The sequence below is a fragment of the Pimephales promelas genome, chromosome 11, assembly GCF_988280905.1.
Source record: "Pimephales promelas chromosome 11, fPimPro1.hap1.1, whole genome shotgun sequence".
Taxonomy (NCBI): Eukaryota; Metazoa; Chordata; class Actinopteri; order Cypriniformes; family Leuciscidae; genus Pimephales; species Pimephales promelas.
This window is the reverse complement of record NC_142779.1, coordinates 18,739,925-18,758,498: the sequence shown is the minus strand read 5'-3', so window position 1 is coordinate 18,758,498 and position 18,574 is coordinate 18,739,925. Positions and strand designations below refer to the sequence as shown.

The 18,574-nt window shown below is 38.3% G+C and overlaps 2 protein-coding genes across 4 annotated transcripts in view; one reads left to right on the top strand and one right to left on the bottom strand.

Moving 5' to 3' along the window:
* The window catches only part of brf1a (BRF1 general transcription factor IIIB subunit a), a 45,627-nt gene that overhangs the window by 14,705 nt on the left and 12,348 nt on the right, over positions 1 to 18,574 (bottom strand). Inside the window, exons 7-12 of the mRNA XM_039672079.2 lie at positions 12,803 to 12,952; positions 10,441 to 10,534; positions 10,114 to 10,240; positions 9,962 to 10,001; positions 9,783 to 9,875; positions 7,588 to 7,848 (exon numbers count right to left, since the gene is read on the bottom strand). Coding sequence (XP_039528013.1) covers positions 7,588 to 7,848; positions 9,783 to 9,875; positions 9,962 to 10,001; positions 10,114 to 10,240; positions 10,441 to 10,534; positions 12,803 to 12,952 — 765 coding nt within the window. The remainder of the gene's footprint in view (positions 1 to 7,587; positions 7,849 to 9,782; positions 9,876 to 9,961; positions 10,002 to 10,113; positions 10,241 to 10,440; positions 10,535 to 12,802; positions 12,953 to 18,574) is intronic.
* btbd6a (BTB domain containing 6a) lies at positions 14,137 to 18,405 on the top strand. 3 transcript variants are annotated; one of them, XM_039672081.2, is made up of 5 exons: positions 14,137 to 14,277; positions 15,466 to 15,677; positions 15,963 to 16,053; positions 16,255 to 16,373; positions 17,007 to 18,405. In XM_039672081.2, exons 2-5 carry the CDS (start codon positions 15,472 to 15,474, stop codon positions 18,037 to 18,039), a joined length of 1,449 nt encoding a protein of 482 aa, XP_039528015.2. In that variant the 5' UTR covers positions 14,137 to 14,277; positions 15,466 to 15,471; the 3' UTR covers positions 18,040 to 18,405. The 3 variants fall into 3 exon arrangements, with proteins under 3 accessions (XP_039528015.2, XP_039528014.2, XP_039528016.2); XM_039672082.2 differs by lacking the exon at positions 14,137 to 14,277 and adding an exon at positions 14,970 to 14,988; XM_039672080.2 differs by lacking the exon at positions 14,137 to 14,277 and having other exon boundaries at positions 14,947 to 15,677.

The following is an 18,574-nucleotide window of genomic DNA, read 5'->3' as shown; positions in this document are numbered from 1 at the left end:
GGAATTAATATCAACTAAGATTAATAAATGCTAAAGAAGTATTGTTCAGCCTTAGTACATGTTAACTAATGTAGTTAACTAATGAACCTTATTGTAAAGCGTTACCACTATATTTAAAGTAATTTTAATGGCAATATGAAGCTACGGTAAATTCAAATTCCAATAATCTTTTCTTGATTATGGTGATGTATATAATAGTGAATTAGCTTCTCGAATGAGAAGAAATATAGGATGGGACTTGATTTTGTCCAAAAGGAACAGACTGGATTGTTTTTTTTTTTTATAATGCACATAGATAAATTATTTATAATAAACTGCAATATTCCATAAAAAGAAGAAATGTCAATTATGATTTCATAGGTCAATATCAAACGTTGTAAATAATTAATATATTAACTCTATAAACTGGATAAGTCCCATTTGTAAACCAGCCCAATTGTAAAGCAGATCAACTGATTCAATGAATAGATCCAACACAAAAGAACAATTTTAAAGCTTTGCTGCACACAGTAAATTAAGGGTGAGTAAACAACAACTTTACTTTCTGAACGAACTGTCCCTTTAACATTCCCTGAACACAACAGAGGCAAAAAACCCGAGAGGCAGAAAAAAGGAGACAAGTTCAACAAAATTACAGAGAAGAGAAACAACAAATGAGTGACTTCACTTAACACTAATCATTCTCCCTCTTCATCTATTCCCCTGTTCTTAAATCCAAAAAAGTCCTGAACATGGTCCTGAGGCTACATTTCTGAATGATGTTGTCCCCCCAGACATTAGCGTTCCCTGTGCAAGGCCCCCCTCGTCTCCAGAGGTTTCACTGACACCAACACCTGTTCAGAGTCGAGCACTATCCTTGACTAAACACAAACAGATATTTCAAGATACCACCAGATGGACACCTCCTTTCTTTCTCTCCCATGGACAATTCTCACTCTTCAACACAAGCAGGATCTCATCAAACGTAATCACCTGATAACGTCACTCAAACTGACTGGCGGGTCAGGAGAACAAGCGCTGAAGCTCATGGAAAGGAAAAGATGGACAAAGGAGATGCAGAGATATGGAAAGAGAGAGGAAGGGGGGGTTTCTTCTGGAGGCGAAGAGGGCAGACAGGCCCATTAAAAACTGACCCCTTCTTGCCCCTGTGACTTCCCCAGGGAAACCCTTCGCCCACTCACACACCTGCTGCAACTGTCTATATCGCCCAGGGGCTGGAAAGAGAACGAGAGAGGGAAAATGTCAAGAGAAAATATATGCATGCACTTTTTCACACTCTACTGTACAACACATCTACAGACCAAAAATGGGGGAGGGTTAGACACATTTTTAAACAATAAAATGTAAATGTACCAGCAAGAGGAAAAGATTTGAACAGACTTTATTCATGAGATCTCTCATTCTCACTCACATTCGGCTGCCCTTCAGGTGCTAAATCTAGACAGGAAAACAGCCTCATGGGGGTCCGCACAGATTTTTCTGTCAGTGCACGTTAACGGTAAAGTGAACGTGTCTATCACATGGATCCGGCCTCCCAGAGTCATTTGTTGTCTTCCTCTCCACAAGTCTATCAGTCAGTCACACTTTTATGATGTCATGTTTCACACAGATAGCGGCGTATCTGTCAGATGACATCACATCACTGTCAGTGCTTGCATTTCATTAGAAGAAAAAGCAATAAATGAGTGGCAAGGATAAAAACGATAAAGAGAATCAATCAAACGGCAGGAAAAAAATAACGGAATGAAAACATTATGAAGTGTGTCAACAGTTGAAAACTTGCAATGACAATAGTTTCACAGCTTTAAAAACTCAATTTAAAAGTATACAATAATTAAAATTCAAAAATATAGTTTGCCGATATATTTATTATTAATTCATAATACATTAATGTATTTTGTTGAACAAAATTAAGTAAATGAATATTGAAAATTTGATGAGAACATTAACATTTTATATTTATATATAAATAAATATATAATGCCGTTCAAATGTTTGGGGTCGGTATAATTTTTTTTTTCTACAATGTTCACCAAGGCTGCATTTTTATAATCTAAATTTACAAGTAACAACAATATTTAAAAAGAGTAATTAATATTATTAATTTCAAATAACCGTTTTCTACTTTAATATTTTAAAAAGTAATTCCTGTGATGGCAAAGTTGAATGTTCAGCATCATTACTCCAGTCTCATCAGTGTCACATGATCTAATATGCTGATATAAACATTATATTAGTGCTCAATAAACATTTCATATTATTATCAATGTTAAAAACTTAAATATTTTTGAGGAAACTGTGATAAAAATGTGCAGGGTTCTTTGATTAATAGAAAGTTCAAAAGAACAGCAATTATATGAATTAGAAATTCTTTGTAATTTAATAAATGTTTTTACTCTCACTCTTGTTCAACTGGTCTTTGCTGAATAAAGTATTCAATTATTATCAAAAGGGCACCTCAAAATTCAAACCATGTGATCTGTGACGTGATTCTAAACATGGTGTTTATGAACATTGTTATAAAGACTAACAAAGCCACATCTGTGTGCGTTATAAAGGCCTTATGAATGTAAATTACCGTCACTTTTGGCCCATCTGTCCTTTACAAACCCCTAACAGCTGTCTTGAGGATGCGTTCAAAGCGAGCAAGAAGAATAAATGTCAGTCACACACTTACTTTGTCTTTCATTCTCCTTTGAAAAGCACCTCTCCCTCCCCTCCTCTCTCTCTCTATCTCCTCCCACTCTTTCTTAGTGTAAATGAACAAGTCTCTTATCTCCTCCTGCTCTGAAGATTCAGGATGAATGGATGGATCTAAAGGATGGGGAGGGGAGGAAAGACTCCATCCACTTTTTTTCTATTGCAGATCAACAGTGAACACTAACATTATACAAAGGGAATGGAAACTAGAGAGTGCAAATATAACTGATCTATAAACAAAAAGGAAAACCAGAAATGGAATCACAGTAAACCTGGGGATGCTGCTGGTATCTCCTGCTGTGTGGTCAGAGAGGACAGTGAATGGCCATCTGTAGACTTGCACTCACTGCTGCATTGTTAAGATCACAGGCCCTCGCCCCCTCAGAATAATACACTGCATTACACAACAGCACCAGATCTCTCTCCCCCAACACACACACAGACAAGAGAGAGAGAGAAAGAGACAACAGGGCCACCACTCTGACATCCTCACAAAAGAGAACTGACCTTAGAAAAAAGCAACAACAAGGAAAAAATAAAAGTTACAAAAAAGAAAAGAGGAGAGGATGGACATCCATATAGCCTGCTCGCTCTCACAGTTTCAATAGTTAAAGGGTTAGTTCACCCAAAAAAGATATTTTTTTCAGTATTTACTCACCCTCATGTTGTTCCAACACCGTAAGACCTTCGTTCATCTTCGGAACACAAATTAAGATATTTTTGATCAAATCTGAGAGCTGGATCACTCCTCCATACTAGTCCATAGGCTTCTTGAGGAATTGAAACTTGCTGGCCTCGAAAAGTTATTAAAGACATCGTTAAAATAGTCCAAGTGACTTCAGTGGCTCAATCTTAACTTCATCAACTTTTTCAACTATTCATTTACTTCTCTCTCTGCCTCGAGTCAGGTTACTAGTTTAATTCTGTTGTTGTACGTCACTCGCATCAAACACATGACCAGCGTCGGCCAATAGTGAGCCTACGTGTGACGTAGCTCTGCGCTATCACACTACGTCAACTGACTAGTGAAGGAAGTGAATAGTTGAAATAAAGTTGTTATTTTTGTTTGTTTTTGCGCACAAAAAGTATTCTCGTCGCTTGATAAAGTTAAGATTGAGCCACTGAAGTCACTTGGACTATTTTAACGATGTCTTTAATAACTTTGAGGATGGCAAGTTTCAATTCCTCAAGAAGCCTATGGACTAGTATGTAGGAGTGATCCAGCTCTCAGATTTCATCAAAATATCTTAATTTGTGTTCCGAAGAGGAGTAAATACTGACAAAATTTTCATTTTTGGGTGAACTAACCCTTTAATATATTGCTATATATTAAAATATATTAAAGTTTTTGCAAATCCCGCATTGAACTCCAAGATTTGAGGAGTCGTCAAAATAACGTGTTTGAGGGCGGTTCAAGTTGTTCGCAGGAGGACAACATGCAAAATAGGTTGACATTATGCAAATGTCTTTTCTAGTGACATAGAACCATCACGCAGTGGGATTTGAATTCCTGATGACTCTAGACAGGCTCAGGCCCCGTCCACACTACTGCGTTTTCGTTCAAAAACGGAGACCTTTTGCTACGTTTGCACCTCCCGTCCAGACTAAAACAGGGAAAACGAAGACCTAAAACAGAGAAGTTTAGAAACGCTGCAGCTCCGTTTTGTGTTTTGAATCTTTGGAGGGCGTTTTAATGTAGATGGGACAAAATGTAGGACTTCAGAAACGCTGACGCAGGGGCTCACGCTCGGCTCCATGATTGGGTGCCATCAGTCATGACGTATCCTTCCCTGATTCGTCAATCACTGTTTACACCGGTACGCGCATGCCCAGTGTTGATGAATGGTCACGTGATCTGAGTTTTCAGTCGTTTTAATGTGGATGGAGATCATTTCTAATACGCAGATAAAAACGCTGGTGTGGACGGAGATCGCATTCGTCTTAATTCTCCGTTTTTAAACGAAAAACACAGTAGTGTGGACGGGGCCTCAGAGTCGATTATTTTTGGGATATAATAACTTTATTTATCATGCACTTTCGACTTTACAACTTTGTAGAACAGTTCTTAGACGGCTATATTACACACTGCAAGAAAGGGAATATTAGAAAAACTATAAAATGGGCACTTTAACATTTTTTTGTTCATATAGGGTACACAGAGAAATAATGAAAAAGTAAAAAAAAAGAGCAAAATAAAAAAATTCTGCATTGCTCTATATAATAGTATAAGCAATGTAAAAAGACGTTTTGAGCACTCGTTTCAAACTTGACCTCAGGTTAGTTAACATGCTAAAGCATGCTAGCAGCAACACCATAAGAGGACATCCGCGACACTATGAAATATTTTGCTTAATTGACTCCAAATCCAAGTAGTAAAACAAAACCTGTTGTATCTGAGACATTACCATTCTTTAACAAATCATATACGATATACAGTAGTACATAGTGTAAGTAAGTACGGTATATCATTCAAAACAACTTCTGCGGAAATAAAATAACAGTGCGAGTAAAAGAATCGATTAATTTAAATTAAAATGGAATTAATTAAAGAGGTAACAATTAAAGTCAGTAAAAAGGATAGCTCGCTCGTATGACTTTCTTCTGTAGATCATAAAAGAAGATATTTTGGGAAAAGCCTCTGTTTTTTTGTTCATAAAATACAAGTCAATGGTCACCAATTCAAAATATCTTCTATTGTGTTCCACACAAAAGGATAAAAAGTCATACAGGTTTGAAAACAATTAGGGTGAGTAAATAAATAAATAAAAAACACATTTTTGGTTTAATTAATCCTTCTTCAAGGTAAATTATGATGACGGACAAGACTAATGGTGCCAGTAATTGTGATAATGTCATTCATTAAGTTGAATGATGTAGTGAAAGTTCTCGCTCTCATGCAACATATACTCACACATAACACAAACAAACACTTCTGCATTTCTAAATAAGAACATCCAGCTCAATCACACTCTCACGCACAGCAACTAGTACACTCTAACAAGTATCTTATTGTCTGGAATGGAACAATGAGGTAGCCTAAAAATAAACAGGGAGAATAGACAGAAAAGCTGAAGCAGATAGAACCGAGACAGAAGAGTGCACACACATTCAGAGAGAGCCATGTTTTGTCAGTGGCCATATCATCACGAACATGAAATGAGCAAATTGATGGAAATAAATGACAGTGTCACAGTTCACAAGGCATTCATTTGAGTTTACATGGACACAGGGCAAAACAAAAACACTAACAAAAATACCTCATCTCTGAGTCATGGCTTTTCCTGAACCCAACTCAAAAACCAAACCAAAATACACACACACACACTGTATGCGCGGGTCTCACGAGCAATCAAATGTGCATACTGCCAGCCGTAGTGGGTGGATGAAAGACAGTGCGCTAATGACAAGGTGCTGTGTTCAATTAGTGCTTCAAAGAGTGGAGGGGGGCTTCCTCTTCCTCCGCCCCATACAAATCATCCACAATCAGCACAACCAATCGAAAACATGACAACCTGCTCGCATAGCCAATCACACAATCTGACAACCTGCCAGCACTCTATCCTCAGGAGTTTACCAGCTGCAGCTCTTCTGCCTGTGATGAACAAAGTCTTATTCTCTCTCTCGAATACTCTCGCATAATGCAAACGCAACAACCGTAAAAGATAACGCAATCATTTCAGATAAACAAGTCACTCTTGAGTTCTGCTCTCCAGAGGCTGGGTATCTCTCACTATAGTGTGGAAGAGGGATAAAATAAAATAAAATTAATTATTTTATAGAAAAGAAAATCAAAGCAAGAATGTAAATGTAAGATGTAGGTGTCTTTGTTTCCACGGTATTTTCAATTTTGATATTTTTAGGTCAAACCGTTCTTGTCGGTCAGTCATATAATGGAGGTATATGGGGTCCACCTCAAAGAGCATGCACAGAGAAGTCCAAATTAAACATGATTTAATGACTCGCAAGTACACATTGATGGCCTAAGACACGAAACACGCGGTTTGTGTGAGAAAACGAACAGTATTTATATCGTTTTTACCTCTTGTAACCACAGCCACGTCCAAATACTCTGAGGACGCTTCTTTCTGCGCAAGCGCCGGAAAGCCCCGGAAGTGATCACAAATTGAAAAATTTAAATGCTCTTTGAGGAGGACCCCATATACCTCCATTATATGACAGACAGACAAGCAAGGTTTGACCTAAAAATATCAAAATTGAAAATACTGTTGAAACAAAGATACCTACATCTTGGATGCCCTTGAGGTAAGCTAAAACATATCAAAAATTCATTTCAAAGTGAACTATCCCTTTAACACGAATGTGAAATGCAAGTAGATTCAATGAAAGTGGATTAATATGAGTGTTTGATTTGAGTGTTCTGAAAAGGAGTCACTCCAGTTGTGTGAAACGAAATCAGATTAAATGAAAGAAACACTTTAGGACCGGTTTCACTGACCTGTCCTAAAGTGCTTCTTAGATTAAGCCAAGTTTAGGCCTTAGTTTAATTAGGGCATTTAAACAGCTTTTATTAACATGCCTTAGAAAAAAAAAACACTACAGGTACATTTTTTTGCTTTTAAATAAAACGGCTCAAATATGCGTTTTAATTTGGGACTAGGCTAAAGCCTTATATGTGAAACTGGGGGAATACATTTTAAAAAAAAGCAGTCACTATAGTTGCACACTTCTTAAACTAAAAAAAAACGGACGAAGCTCAAATGTGTAATGAAAATGAATGAAAAGAATGTTAATGTTTCATAAAGTTGTCAATCTAGTGCCACTCCTCTTCCTCTGCTTGTACCCTGTCAATCTTATCACAGCGAAACTGTGGTAACAAAGAATGACTGTGGAATTAAAATAGATTAAGTGTTTATGCAACTCTCCTACCGTTCTCCTTCTCCTCTCCCATTTTGGTGATGGACTCGGGCAGGCCCAAACTGGCCGCAGTGGGCAAAGCACCAAGCAATAATGCTAACGAGGGCCGTTTGGTTGGAGAGACTTTCTCTCCATCTCGCTCCTGCTGATAGCCACCTCCATCCTCTCCACATACAGCACTGCACAGGTGAGACGCTGCTGCCCTCAGCTCGTCGTCCTCTCCTTCATCATCACCAGCAAGGACACCGGATGATGCCAGGGAAATCACATCATCTGGGAAAACCAAGAGAGAAAATACACATGCATCTCAAAAGTCTCTCAAATAACTACAGGAGCAACAAATAAAAGGTAAACAGATTATAAAGATGAAAGGAAACTGCTGTATGTATGCAAATAAAGTACAATTATTTTTGTAATTAAATTATTTAGCTAATTAAAACATGAATGCATTCACCCTTTGATTTTGATTCGCTATGATCCAGCTGACATGGAAAGAAAGTAATTATATAAACTAACACAGCTGACCGCAGCAACACAACGTGGATGCACACACACACCATAGAAAAGTGAACACACACATGCATGAAAAGGCACACACACAAACACACCCACGCTCGCAGTCTTAATTAGCTCCCTGCTGTAATCACTACATTAGAGAAAGATATATCACGCATGGGGAAGTACTGGATCTCTGGATGTGAGTGCTGCTGAACAACGAACTAATTGGACAGAAAAGTAAACAGAATTTTTGCACAAGGGAAGTAACACTCCACTTCCGAGAAAGAAAATGTTGTGAGAGTAGCAGTTCTCACTAAACAAAGAGAAATTGTGACAAGAGTATAATCATTTGTTTTAAGCGTCATTCACCAATAATTGTGGTTCTCATGAAGCAAACCATCCCTACAAAAGTGCTTTCCACACAACAGCCAATCATCACTCGTTGTAAACAAATTCTTACGGTTTTATAAATATGCGCTCCCATCGGAGACAATGCACCATAGACAATCTTTAAGTAAAGCAAAGCATGCGAGTCTCAAAACCTGTTGATGCACAATAAGCTGGCCTAGAATACACTTGCGAGCCAAGTCTATCACACATTAAGCTATATTTCTGCATTATAAAATGGTTGTCATTTTGAAATACTGGATACTTAATTTTCAAATATTTTTTTTAAATGTTTTAAATATAAACAAATGATTTTGATATGATATTGAAGAAATAAATGATATATTAATAATGATATAAAAAGGTTGATATACCTGTATGTGTGTGTGTGAGTGTGTATTGTATTGGTTAAAAATGTTACCCTCACATGATATACATTACCATTCAAAAGTTTGGGGTCAGTACAATTGTTTAAACCAAAAATAAAAGTATATTTTTATTAGGGCTGTGCAAAAGTTAATTGTGATTAATCGCATCCAAAATAAAAGTCTGTGTTTACATAATATATTTGTGTGTGCTATATATAATTATTTTGTATATATAAATACCTATGCATGTATATATTTAAAAATTATTTGCACTTAAATTCTGTATATATTTATAAATACATAATCTTTATTATATAAATATAAATATTTTATATATGAATAACACATTTTCTTAAATATATACATGCATGTGTGTGTATTTATATATACAACATAATTATATACAGCACACACAAATATATTATGTAAACACATATTTTTATTTTGGATGCGATTAATCGCAATTAATTTTTGCACAGCCCTAATTTTTAGTCAGCATGAAAGCATGAAGTTGAGTTAAATCATTTAAATTGTTTTCAAATATTACTATTTTAGATGAATGCTGACCTTTTGAACTTTCTATTCTTGAAATATTCCAGAAAAAAATTAATCAAATATTCCACAAAAATATTAAGCAGCACGAGCATTTTCATCTGTGATAAGCAACGTTTCTTGAGCATATCAGCATATTAGAATAATTTCTGAAGAAGCACAAAACAAGACTGAAGAGTAATGGCTGCTGAAAATTCAACTTTGCCATCACAGGAATAAACAACATTTATTTACACCGGTTTTATGGATTTTTTCATGAAATCACTGAGACTTGGTGATGGTGAACATAAGAGACTTCTTTCAAAAACATAAAAAAATCTTACTGACACAAACTTTGGAATGGTAGTGTGCGAACTTGGAAAAAAAAAAATCTTTCTGTGGGATTGTGTGTGAATACTATACCTTCTCTGGAACAGGATGCATAAAATCCCCTGGCTTTGGGCCTGCAGCTCTCCAGCTCGACTTCAATCTCATCCTGATAGCCACAGATTTCACCTGCAGAGCACATACACGTGTGTTTTCAAACACCCATGATGAAACTTTGAGCATAAAGTCTGTCTACAGTAAATGTTTCAAGGTACCTTCAATATCATCAACTTTTTTTGAAAGCTCCAGCTCAATCTGTGGAAGAATTCATCAGAGGAAATAATTGGTCTGACTGTGTGAAAGCACATATTGACAGAATGTCGGATTTTAAATGTTCATCATTCTAAATAAAAGTGTGATTCGTGACCTGTTTTAGCTTTTGCTTCTTAATTCCAGCCGTGTAAGAGGGCGGGTCGCACTCCTGCTCCAGATCCACCTTCATGAACTCCTCAATAGTCAGCTCACTAGTGGGCGTGTCCTCAAATTCATTTAGCCTTTCAATCAAACACACTGGGGGTCAAAACATAAAATAGCAAAACCGGGCCTAAATTCAAAGCCTCAGAAAGAAACTACAAAAACTAAATCCAGGAATAGCACCAATTATATAATATGAATGCTACTGCGACATATTGCAAATAGTAATAACTGAGCACAGCTTGTGGTCACACTGTGATTATTTTAGGTCAAAACACACCTTTTCCTCAGTGTGGCCTCACAGACTTTCACCACGCTGATCACTTCCTTAATTGTGCGACGGAACTCATGCATACGGGCAGCAACCAAGAGCGCTACAGGGAACACAAATACACAACTTTCAGTAGATCATACACACTTTCACTTCGAGAGAGAGAGAGAAGGAGAGAGGACAGATAGTCAAATATGAAACATTAATAGGCCTTCAGAAAAGTGTGTCCACTGTACCTGCCCCCCTACTGATTCACCTCAGGCAGAACAAACAGACATTTAATGCACCTGCAATTCTGCAGAACCCCTGATGCCTGTTTCACTCTGATTCATTAAAGAAACATGAAGAGCCAGATGCACTTCTGAACTACCTGACAAACTAAAGAATGTCCAACACCAGAAAGCATGAAAGCATGTAAAAGATACAGTACTGAAGAATTTTAGAGCTAAAAGATCCCTACAAGATTAACTCATATAAAAACGACATCATGGTTCACTGCCATTCTCTAAAAAGTTATTGTACTGCTTAAAGAAACAAAATGACAACGTTTTTGGCCTTTTTTGATATGACCGTAGAGATTTTGACAGGAAAGCGTGGGGTAGAGAGAGGGCAATGGAATAGGCGAAGGACCTCGAGCTGGGAATCGAACTCAGGTCGCAGTTTTGCTGTAAGTCGGCACGCTAACTACAATGTTAGTGCCATCAAAATGACTGAATTTACATTTCAAATACAAATATTATTCTCATTATGCCCTAATTCACTGATTCATAATCTCATTACAAAGACATATTTGTAGTATGTTTTTTAAAGAAATTAATCATTTTCATTCAGCAAGGACACATTCAATTGATCAAAAGTGAAGGTTAAGACATTGAAGATGTTATAAAAGATTTATATTTCAAATAAATGCAGTTTTTTTGGACTTTATCAAGGTTTCCACAAAATATTAAGCAGCACAACTGTTTTCAACATTGATAATAATAAGAAATGTCAACTGAGTAGCAAATCAACATATTAGATCGTTTTCTGAAGGAATATGTGGCAAGCAGTGCGGGGCCGAGAGCCGTGGGTACGGAGCTAGGCCTGATCCTCTCTCGTCTTGCACAGTTGTCACTCCTCCTTTCTGGAGATCCTCCGGGAGACACAAAACCGGTGTGGCGCGCAAGTGATATTAGCGCTTATTAGCACTCACACAACTGGCCTCGCTCCATTCCCACGGCTCTCGGTCCCGCCCTGCTTACCACAGGATAAATTACATTTTAAAATATATTAAAATAGAAAACATATAGTAATATTATTACATACTATCAATGTTTTAACTGTATCTATCTATCTATCTATCTATATAGATAGATAGATAGATATCCTGCCATTCTAAAAATGTACTTTGTCATGTAAACAACAAGAACATAATGCTTTTCAATTTTCTCATAAGCATCTCTCAATCACAGACAGATGTATCTGATGAGTCCTTTCTAAACACATTGTCTAGGTTGTGACAGATTAAAGGGACAACACATTGAACCCCACTCTCCACTGCATGTCAGCTTTATCTAACTGACCGCTATCTTGAGTTCAGGTTCATGTTGCGTTTAAAAAAAACAGCAGTTTCCTCCTCTGCTGTTTAACCCAGCAGGATATCAAATCAATCTGTGTTTCAGCTACTAGATGAGGACTATTCAACAAGCTTGAGGCATTCATCACACTCAGCAGTCCTCTCTGCCACTCAGTTTATCTTCATTCTGGGACTTTTTCACATTCTTTCAGTCTCTCTGTCTTTCTCAAGTCTGTGATCTCTCGCAGCGAAACAAACTCTTTTAGGCTCATGCTTCCTCTTTTCTCAGCAATGCTCCTGAAAGATTAATGGGAGATTCATTATTCAGGTTATGCAGCGAAGGGGTGGGGGGCAGAGAAAATCATGCTGAGAGGCAGGAGTCATCAGTTATTCTAAAAACTTAATTACTGAAAACTTCATAGCCTGTGTAAAGCTTACACAAGACTGAAAGTGCAAGAAAATAAAAATGACACTGACGAACATGCATCAGAATTTATCTGCACTGCTTCACTGAGACAATTTACAGTGGCAAAAAATATCAGTGAGAGTAATTTAAACCGATTGGTGATTTGGGAACCACTTCAAATGCGTGACCTGATCTAATTACAGAATTTGACAGATCCAACTATCTTAGGATATTTCCTATGACAGATATAAAACTTTCAGTTCTGGAAGGGGTTTCTAGAGCGTGCATTCCAACTGTGGATGGATGTTTCAAGGATGGTGCCTGCGTTTTTGCGCATCTAACAAAGCAACCCTTCACTAGCTCACATCATTAAAGAGGTCGCACCGTTAGGGGAGGGTTGCCATGGTTACCTGCTCCGCAGAGGCCTGAAGGTCTTCGTCCCGTGTGCATCCAGTCTCTCTTCATCCTCTGCAGGAGACGCAGTGCCGTCATCGAAACCTCGTGGCTCTTCTCTCCAAATTCCAACATTTGCGCAAAACGCGGGATATAAAGACACGGATCTGTACGGAAAAAAATTCTGAATTAGAAAGATAGACAGGTATATCCAGACTTTCTCAAACACTGTTGGATTCTCAGTTCAATAACGGTCGGTGTCAAATCTAACGTTTAAAGCTGCAAATGAGTGGCATGTGGGGGTTTGTGCGAGATATCCTTTATTGGACACAATATTACACCTTTGCCTTACTTACACAATCTTAAAGTGCTAATACTGGGGCTCATAACCACTGATGAGTGTTCAGTTCAAAGGCTTTTAATAAACTTGAATTTCACCAGTTATGTCAATACAACAAATATCATATTTATACTGTCTGTCATCCAATACTATACAATTCATACAGAGATTCTCCATCATTAAGCTTTAGCCAACAACAAGATGTTTCTCACACCATCAAAACTGCTTTAATGGGAGAAAAATTACAACTCGAGGGACTTTTCAAACACTTGTCAAACACTTCAGTCAATGAAATAAATATCAGTTTTTAAATAACATGTTCAATAGATTTTTTCAGTTTGAGGGGCCACTACATATTTGGGTCTATTTTCACCAACAATACTAACGGCTCTAGTTTGAAATCGTGTGTGTGTGTGTGCAAACATACTAAATATATACATACATACACACATATACTGTACATATAAATATATATATATATATATATATATATATATATATATATATTAGGGTGATCAACTGTCCTGTTTTCCCAGGACATGTCCTGTTTTCAAATAACAATTTTCTATCCATACAGAGGAGGAACCTATATATATGAATAAACCCTATGAACAAAATATAATATTTAAAAAATGTTTTTCCCCCAATGTTTCTTATACTCTTAAATGTAATGACATGGTAAACATACTAAATAAAAAAAACACATGATGTAATACAATGATGTGTGTATATACAGTATATACATTCACAAACACGTACATATTCAGTAAGGGTACTTGGCCTTACTGATGGAACTGGGGTTACATAAATCAAGAAAGATTGGGACACTCTGATCTAATTCCCACTACATATGTTCAAATAAGCCGCTTAGATCTGTCTGTGGGGGGTAAAGAAGAGACCGGGGGAGAGAGAGAAGCCTAATTCTGCGTGAGGACTCTTTATTGGGACTCTAATTCTTTATTGGGAATACGGATAGCAGTCTTGACTCGTGCGCACCACAGTATTTTCACAAGTCCAGCCCTCGTCCTGTTTCTGACTCCATCGCGATTCGCGACAGGAGCAGTAACGTAAAACTTTTGACATCGCTTTGAGTCGAGCATCACCTCAGCTGAATGATGAAAACAAACCAACGCATAAAATACAAAATTTGAGGTAAGAACATTTTGAGGATGTTTCACTGGTTGCACAAGTATAACAGTTAAGCGTGATGTAAACGTTATGTTTACAGGACGCTAATCTAGTGTGTAACAGAATCTGCAGGGCTCATCGCTCGATATATTTGAATACTAATATACATTGCTTTTAAATAATGTATATAGAACTAAGTTGCATCGGGAGTGTAAAAAAATATTGACGAACGAAATAAACGACGCGTACTGACGAACTTCGAATTTGATGCGCAAAAACACAAAAATATTTTACTTGACGCGGATAATTAATGGAGAAGGTAAGCTTGTAAAGTTATATAGGTTACATATGACGAATTAAAAACCAACACTGTACAGTCCACAGAGAGCCATTTACGCAGGGTTGCCATGACCTCACAAGAAAAGCAAGCAAATTATTTTGGACGAGTATTTTCAGTAAATAAACTTTTATAGAATTCACTATTTCACATATACATGTATATTTTCAAAAACACACACATATATACTGCGAATAATCCCCCCCAAAAAACATGAATAACCATGTGTAAAAATCCCAGATTTATCCCAGAGTTGCTTATAAAAGCCGCACATGGCAACACATTACAGGAGGGATGGAGACAACCCTTCGCTGCTGACGTCAAACGAGAGAGAGAGAGAGAGAGAGCTCAAAATAAACTAAAACTTCATCATTCTGTGTGGACACAGCAGAGGAAAGGTCCGCTTTCCCGCTATTTAAGACTACAGACTTTTTATATATAGATATTTCTTGTGTTATTCCTAAACCGATTTGGATTGGATTTTCGATGTGGAGTAGGAGAGTACGTGATTAGGGAAAAGAGAATGGCATGAAATAACGTAATCCTTAAAATCCCAAATATTTATGTGACCGGTTGAGGACAGTGGAGCTGCTTTTGTTTTCAAGGACAATACGCAATATTATTTAGGAATACCACGGACCACGATTGTAGCTGATATATTCTTATATATAGCTATATACAAAACAAAAACTTTTATTTATTTTTTTGTTCTGATGCCCGCTGCGCCGGAATGCAGGTTGTCCCATCATGGCCGGATCATGAAATGCGTGACTTTTATACTCTTGCTCCCCGAAACGTTAAAGAAGTTGAAGCGGACAAACAAGCACCCCGGCAGGTTGTCTGTGTGCTATAACATCTTATCTCTTTCCCTGAAGAAAAGGATGGCAGCCGAATTGTACCCCGTGAACGATCAAGCCACGGTGCAGAAGAACGGAACCGTGATGCTGAGTCTGCCCGAGAAGAAGAGCGCAGAGCCGGTCGCGCAAACCACCGCGTGCACCGCCACCACACCGACCACAGAGCAAAACATCAACAACAACGTGGAGGTTCCCAGCTGGCACTCCGCGCACCCGACGTTACGAGAGAGGCAAGACATTAAATCTAGTGAAACATAAAATCTGAACAATTATTTGTATAGTTTTAAAGAAAGTTATTAAAAAAAAGATACAAATATAGTGATAAAATATTTTGAAAAAATGTTCAGATTTTATTCATTTAGTTTAGTGTAAGATAATATAATTAAGGGAAGTAATAAAGAACGTTAAAAGATACACCTTATATAATTTAATTAATGTTTAGATATTATAATATTTTCTTTCAAATTAAATATTTAAATATATTTTATTAATACACAATGTTTTACTTTATGCAGAAATGCACTAATGTTCAATAATGAACAAATGGCAGATGTTCATTTCATTGTTGGTCCACCCGGCGAATCGGAAAGGGTCCCGGCACACAAGGTGAGTACACACCTCTCTCCCCTAACCTGTCCCCTACAATAACCACAACGTTATTTTGGATGTCTCCCAAATCGAACAAACCTGATTCGACCCAGCAGCTTATCAGTGGACCTGAAATAGGTGTCAGATAAGGGAGACATCCAGTAAATGCTTGGGAAAAAGGATAAAACACTGATGGATTGCCTCTTCTCCCTTTCTCAGTATGTGCTGGCGGTGGGGAGCTCTGTTTTCTGTGCCATGTTTTACGGGGATCTCGCGGAAGCGGACTCTGATATCCATATTCCAGATGTGGAACCCGCTGCGTTTCTCATCCTGCTCAAGTAAGACCAACTCACTAATCACATCCGGGCATTAATAGCAGGGTAACTCGGCTTTCATGCCAAGCAGCACAGATGGGTTCACCAAGGCACCCACAGTGATGTCTTGGTTTAAGAGTCGCCCTCTTATTTTAGTGCTTTTCAAGATCGGTTATTGGATTGTGAATGATCCCGAGAAAGTTGGAAGTCACTATTTAAAAAGCAGTAGCAATGTTCAGTTCAGATCAGATCAGTTTTGGTGAAGTATGAACTAGTTGTTTTATTCTCTTCATATGGATCTTTGCACTTAAAATGGACAATTTATAATTGCAGTGATTGCAGTGTTTATTAAAAATGATTTATATGAGCACATTCTTATATTTTTTTAATGAAAGTGCCCCCATAATCTTCGATCAAAATAACTTCCACCCCCTGGCACAAGAGCAGAACAAACCGTCACTCAGAAGAGATCATAGCAAAAGCAAACGATAACGATTCAATCAATTCCTGATGAAAGAAATCAAGTCCCGTCCTACATTTCTTTCTCATTCGAGAAGCCATTTCACTCGGATATACGTCACAATAGACGATTGCAACTTCAGTTTAATGTGGACTTTAAGTTTACCCTAACCTCTCTATCTTCCTCTTCTTTATCAGATACATGTACAGTGATGAGATAGAGCTGTCGCCCGACACAGTTCTGGCTACTCTCTACGCTGCCAAAAAATACCTGGTGTCTGCTCTGGCTCGCGCATGTGTGGGTTTCCTCGAGACGAGCCTGGAGGCACGAAACGCGTGCGTTCTGCTATCTCAGAGTCGGCTGTTTGAGGAGCCGGAGCTCACTCAGAGGTGCTGGGAAGTGATCGACGCCCAGGCAGAGCTTGCGCTGCGCTCTGAAGGTTTCTCTGAAATTGACCTGCCCACACTGGAGAGCATCTTACTCAGGGAAACGCTGAACGTGAAGGAGGCGGTGGTGTTCCAGGCTGTCCTGGGATGGGCCAATGCAGAGTGCCGAAGACAAGACTTAAGCCTTACGTCACAGAACCAGCGCTCCGTGCTGGGAAAGGCGTTGTACCTCGTGCGCCTGCCTTCCATGACACTGCAGGAATTTGCGGATGGAGCCGCACAGTCGAACATTTTAACCCTTGAGGAAACGCACAGCATCTTTCTCTGGTACACAGCTGCTACGAAACCTTCGCTAGGATTCCCGGATGCATCCAGGAAGGGGCTGGCGGCGCAACGCTGTCACCGGTTCCAGTCATCCGCCTACCGAAGCAACCAGTGGCGCTACCGCGGGCGCTGTGACAGCATCCAGTTCGCCGTGGACAAGCGAGTGTTTATCGCCGGACTTGGTCTGTACGGCTCCAGTGGGGGGAAGGCGGAATATAGCGTCCGAATTGAACTAAAGAGACAGGGAGTGCTTTTGGCACAAAACCTGACCAAATTTGTGTCGGATGGTTCCAGCTCAACGTTCCCTGTGTGGTTCGAGCACCCGGTACAGGTGGAGCAGGATGCTTTCTACACAGTTAGTGCTGTTCTTGATGGGACCGAGCTAAGTTATTTTGGACAGGAGGGAATGACAGAAGTCCAGTGTGGGAAAGTCACCTTCCAGTTTCAGTGTTCCTCTGACAGTACTAATGGGACAGGGGTTCAGGGAGGACAGATTCCCGAACTGATATTTTATGCATGAGTACTCGGACTGACCCATTAATGAACAGCAGGGGGATTTTTCCTCTCAAATAATTGCCTTCATTCACATTAGCTACGAGACACTACTAGAAGAGAAACAATGTCCTCTGATCTGATTTTATGTCTCACAAATATCGGAATGCTGCCCATACTTATTTATTTCTTTAAACATATTGGGGTTTTTTTAAAAACTTTAATTTAAGCCTATTTTCTTTCTAACTATCTATAATCTGCCTATATACAATGGGGCAGTTTGCACTTGAAACTAGACAGCTATTCCTCTGTCTTGTTGTTTAATTGTTATTTGTTGACAGCTTGATGCTGAGTGATCTGAAAAATCATAAAACATTGTTTTCTATTCATCAAACAGTTTTTCTTTTTCTTTGGTCTAGTGTATGATAATACTCTTATTTACTGTTTAAATCAGGGTAAAATATACCCTTAAAAGGATACTCCACTTTTTTTGGAAATTTTACCACTCCCCCAGAGTTAAACAGTTGGGTTTTACCGTTTTCGAATGTATTCAGACGATTTTC

Bases quoted from the DNA above. Each gene is read 5' to 3' on its own strand.
- btbd6a (XM_039672080.2), top strand. From the start codon at position 15,304: ATGCCCGCTGCGCCGGAATGCAGGTTGTCCCATCATGGCCGGATCATG. The intron at 15,678-15,962 runs GCAAGACATTAA...TACTTTATGCAG, and splicing joins CACCCGACGTTACGAGAGAG to AAATGCACTAATGTTCAATA. The intron at 16,374-17,006 runs GTAAGACCAACT...CTTCTTTATCAG, and splicing joins GCGTTTCTCATCCTGCTCAA to ATACATGTACAGTGATGAGA.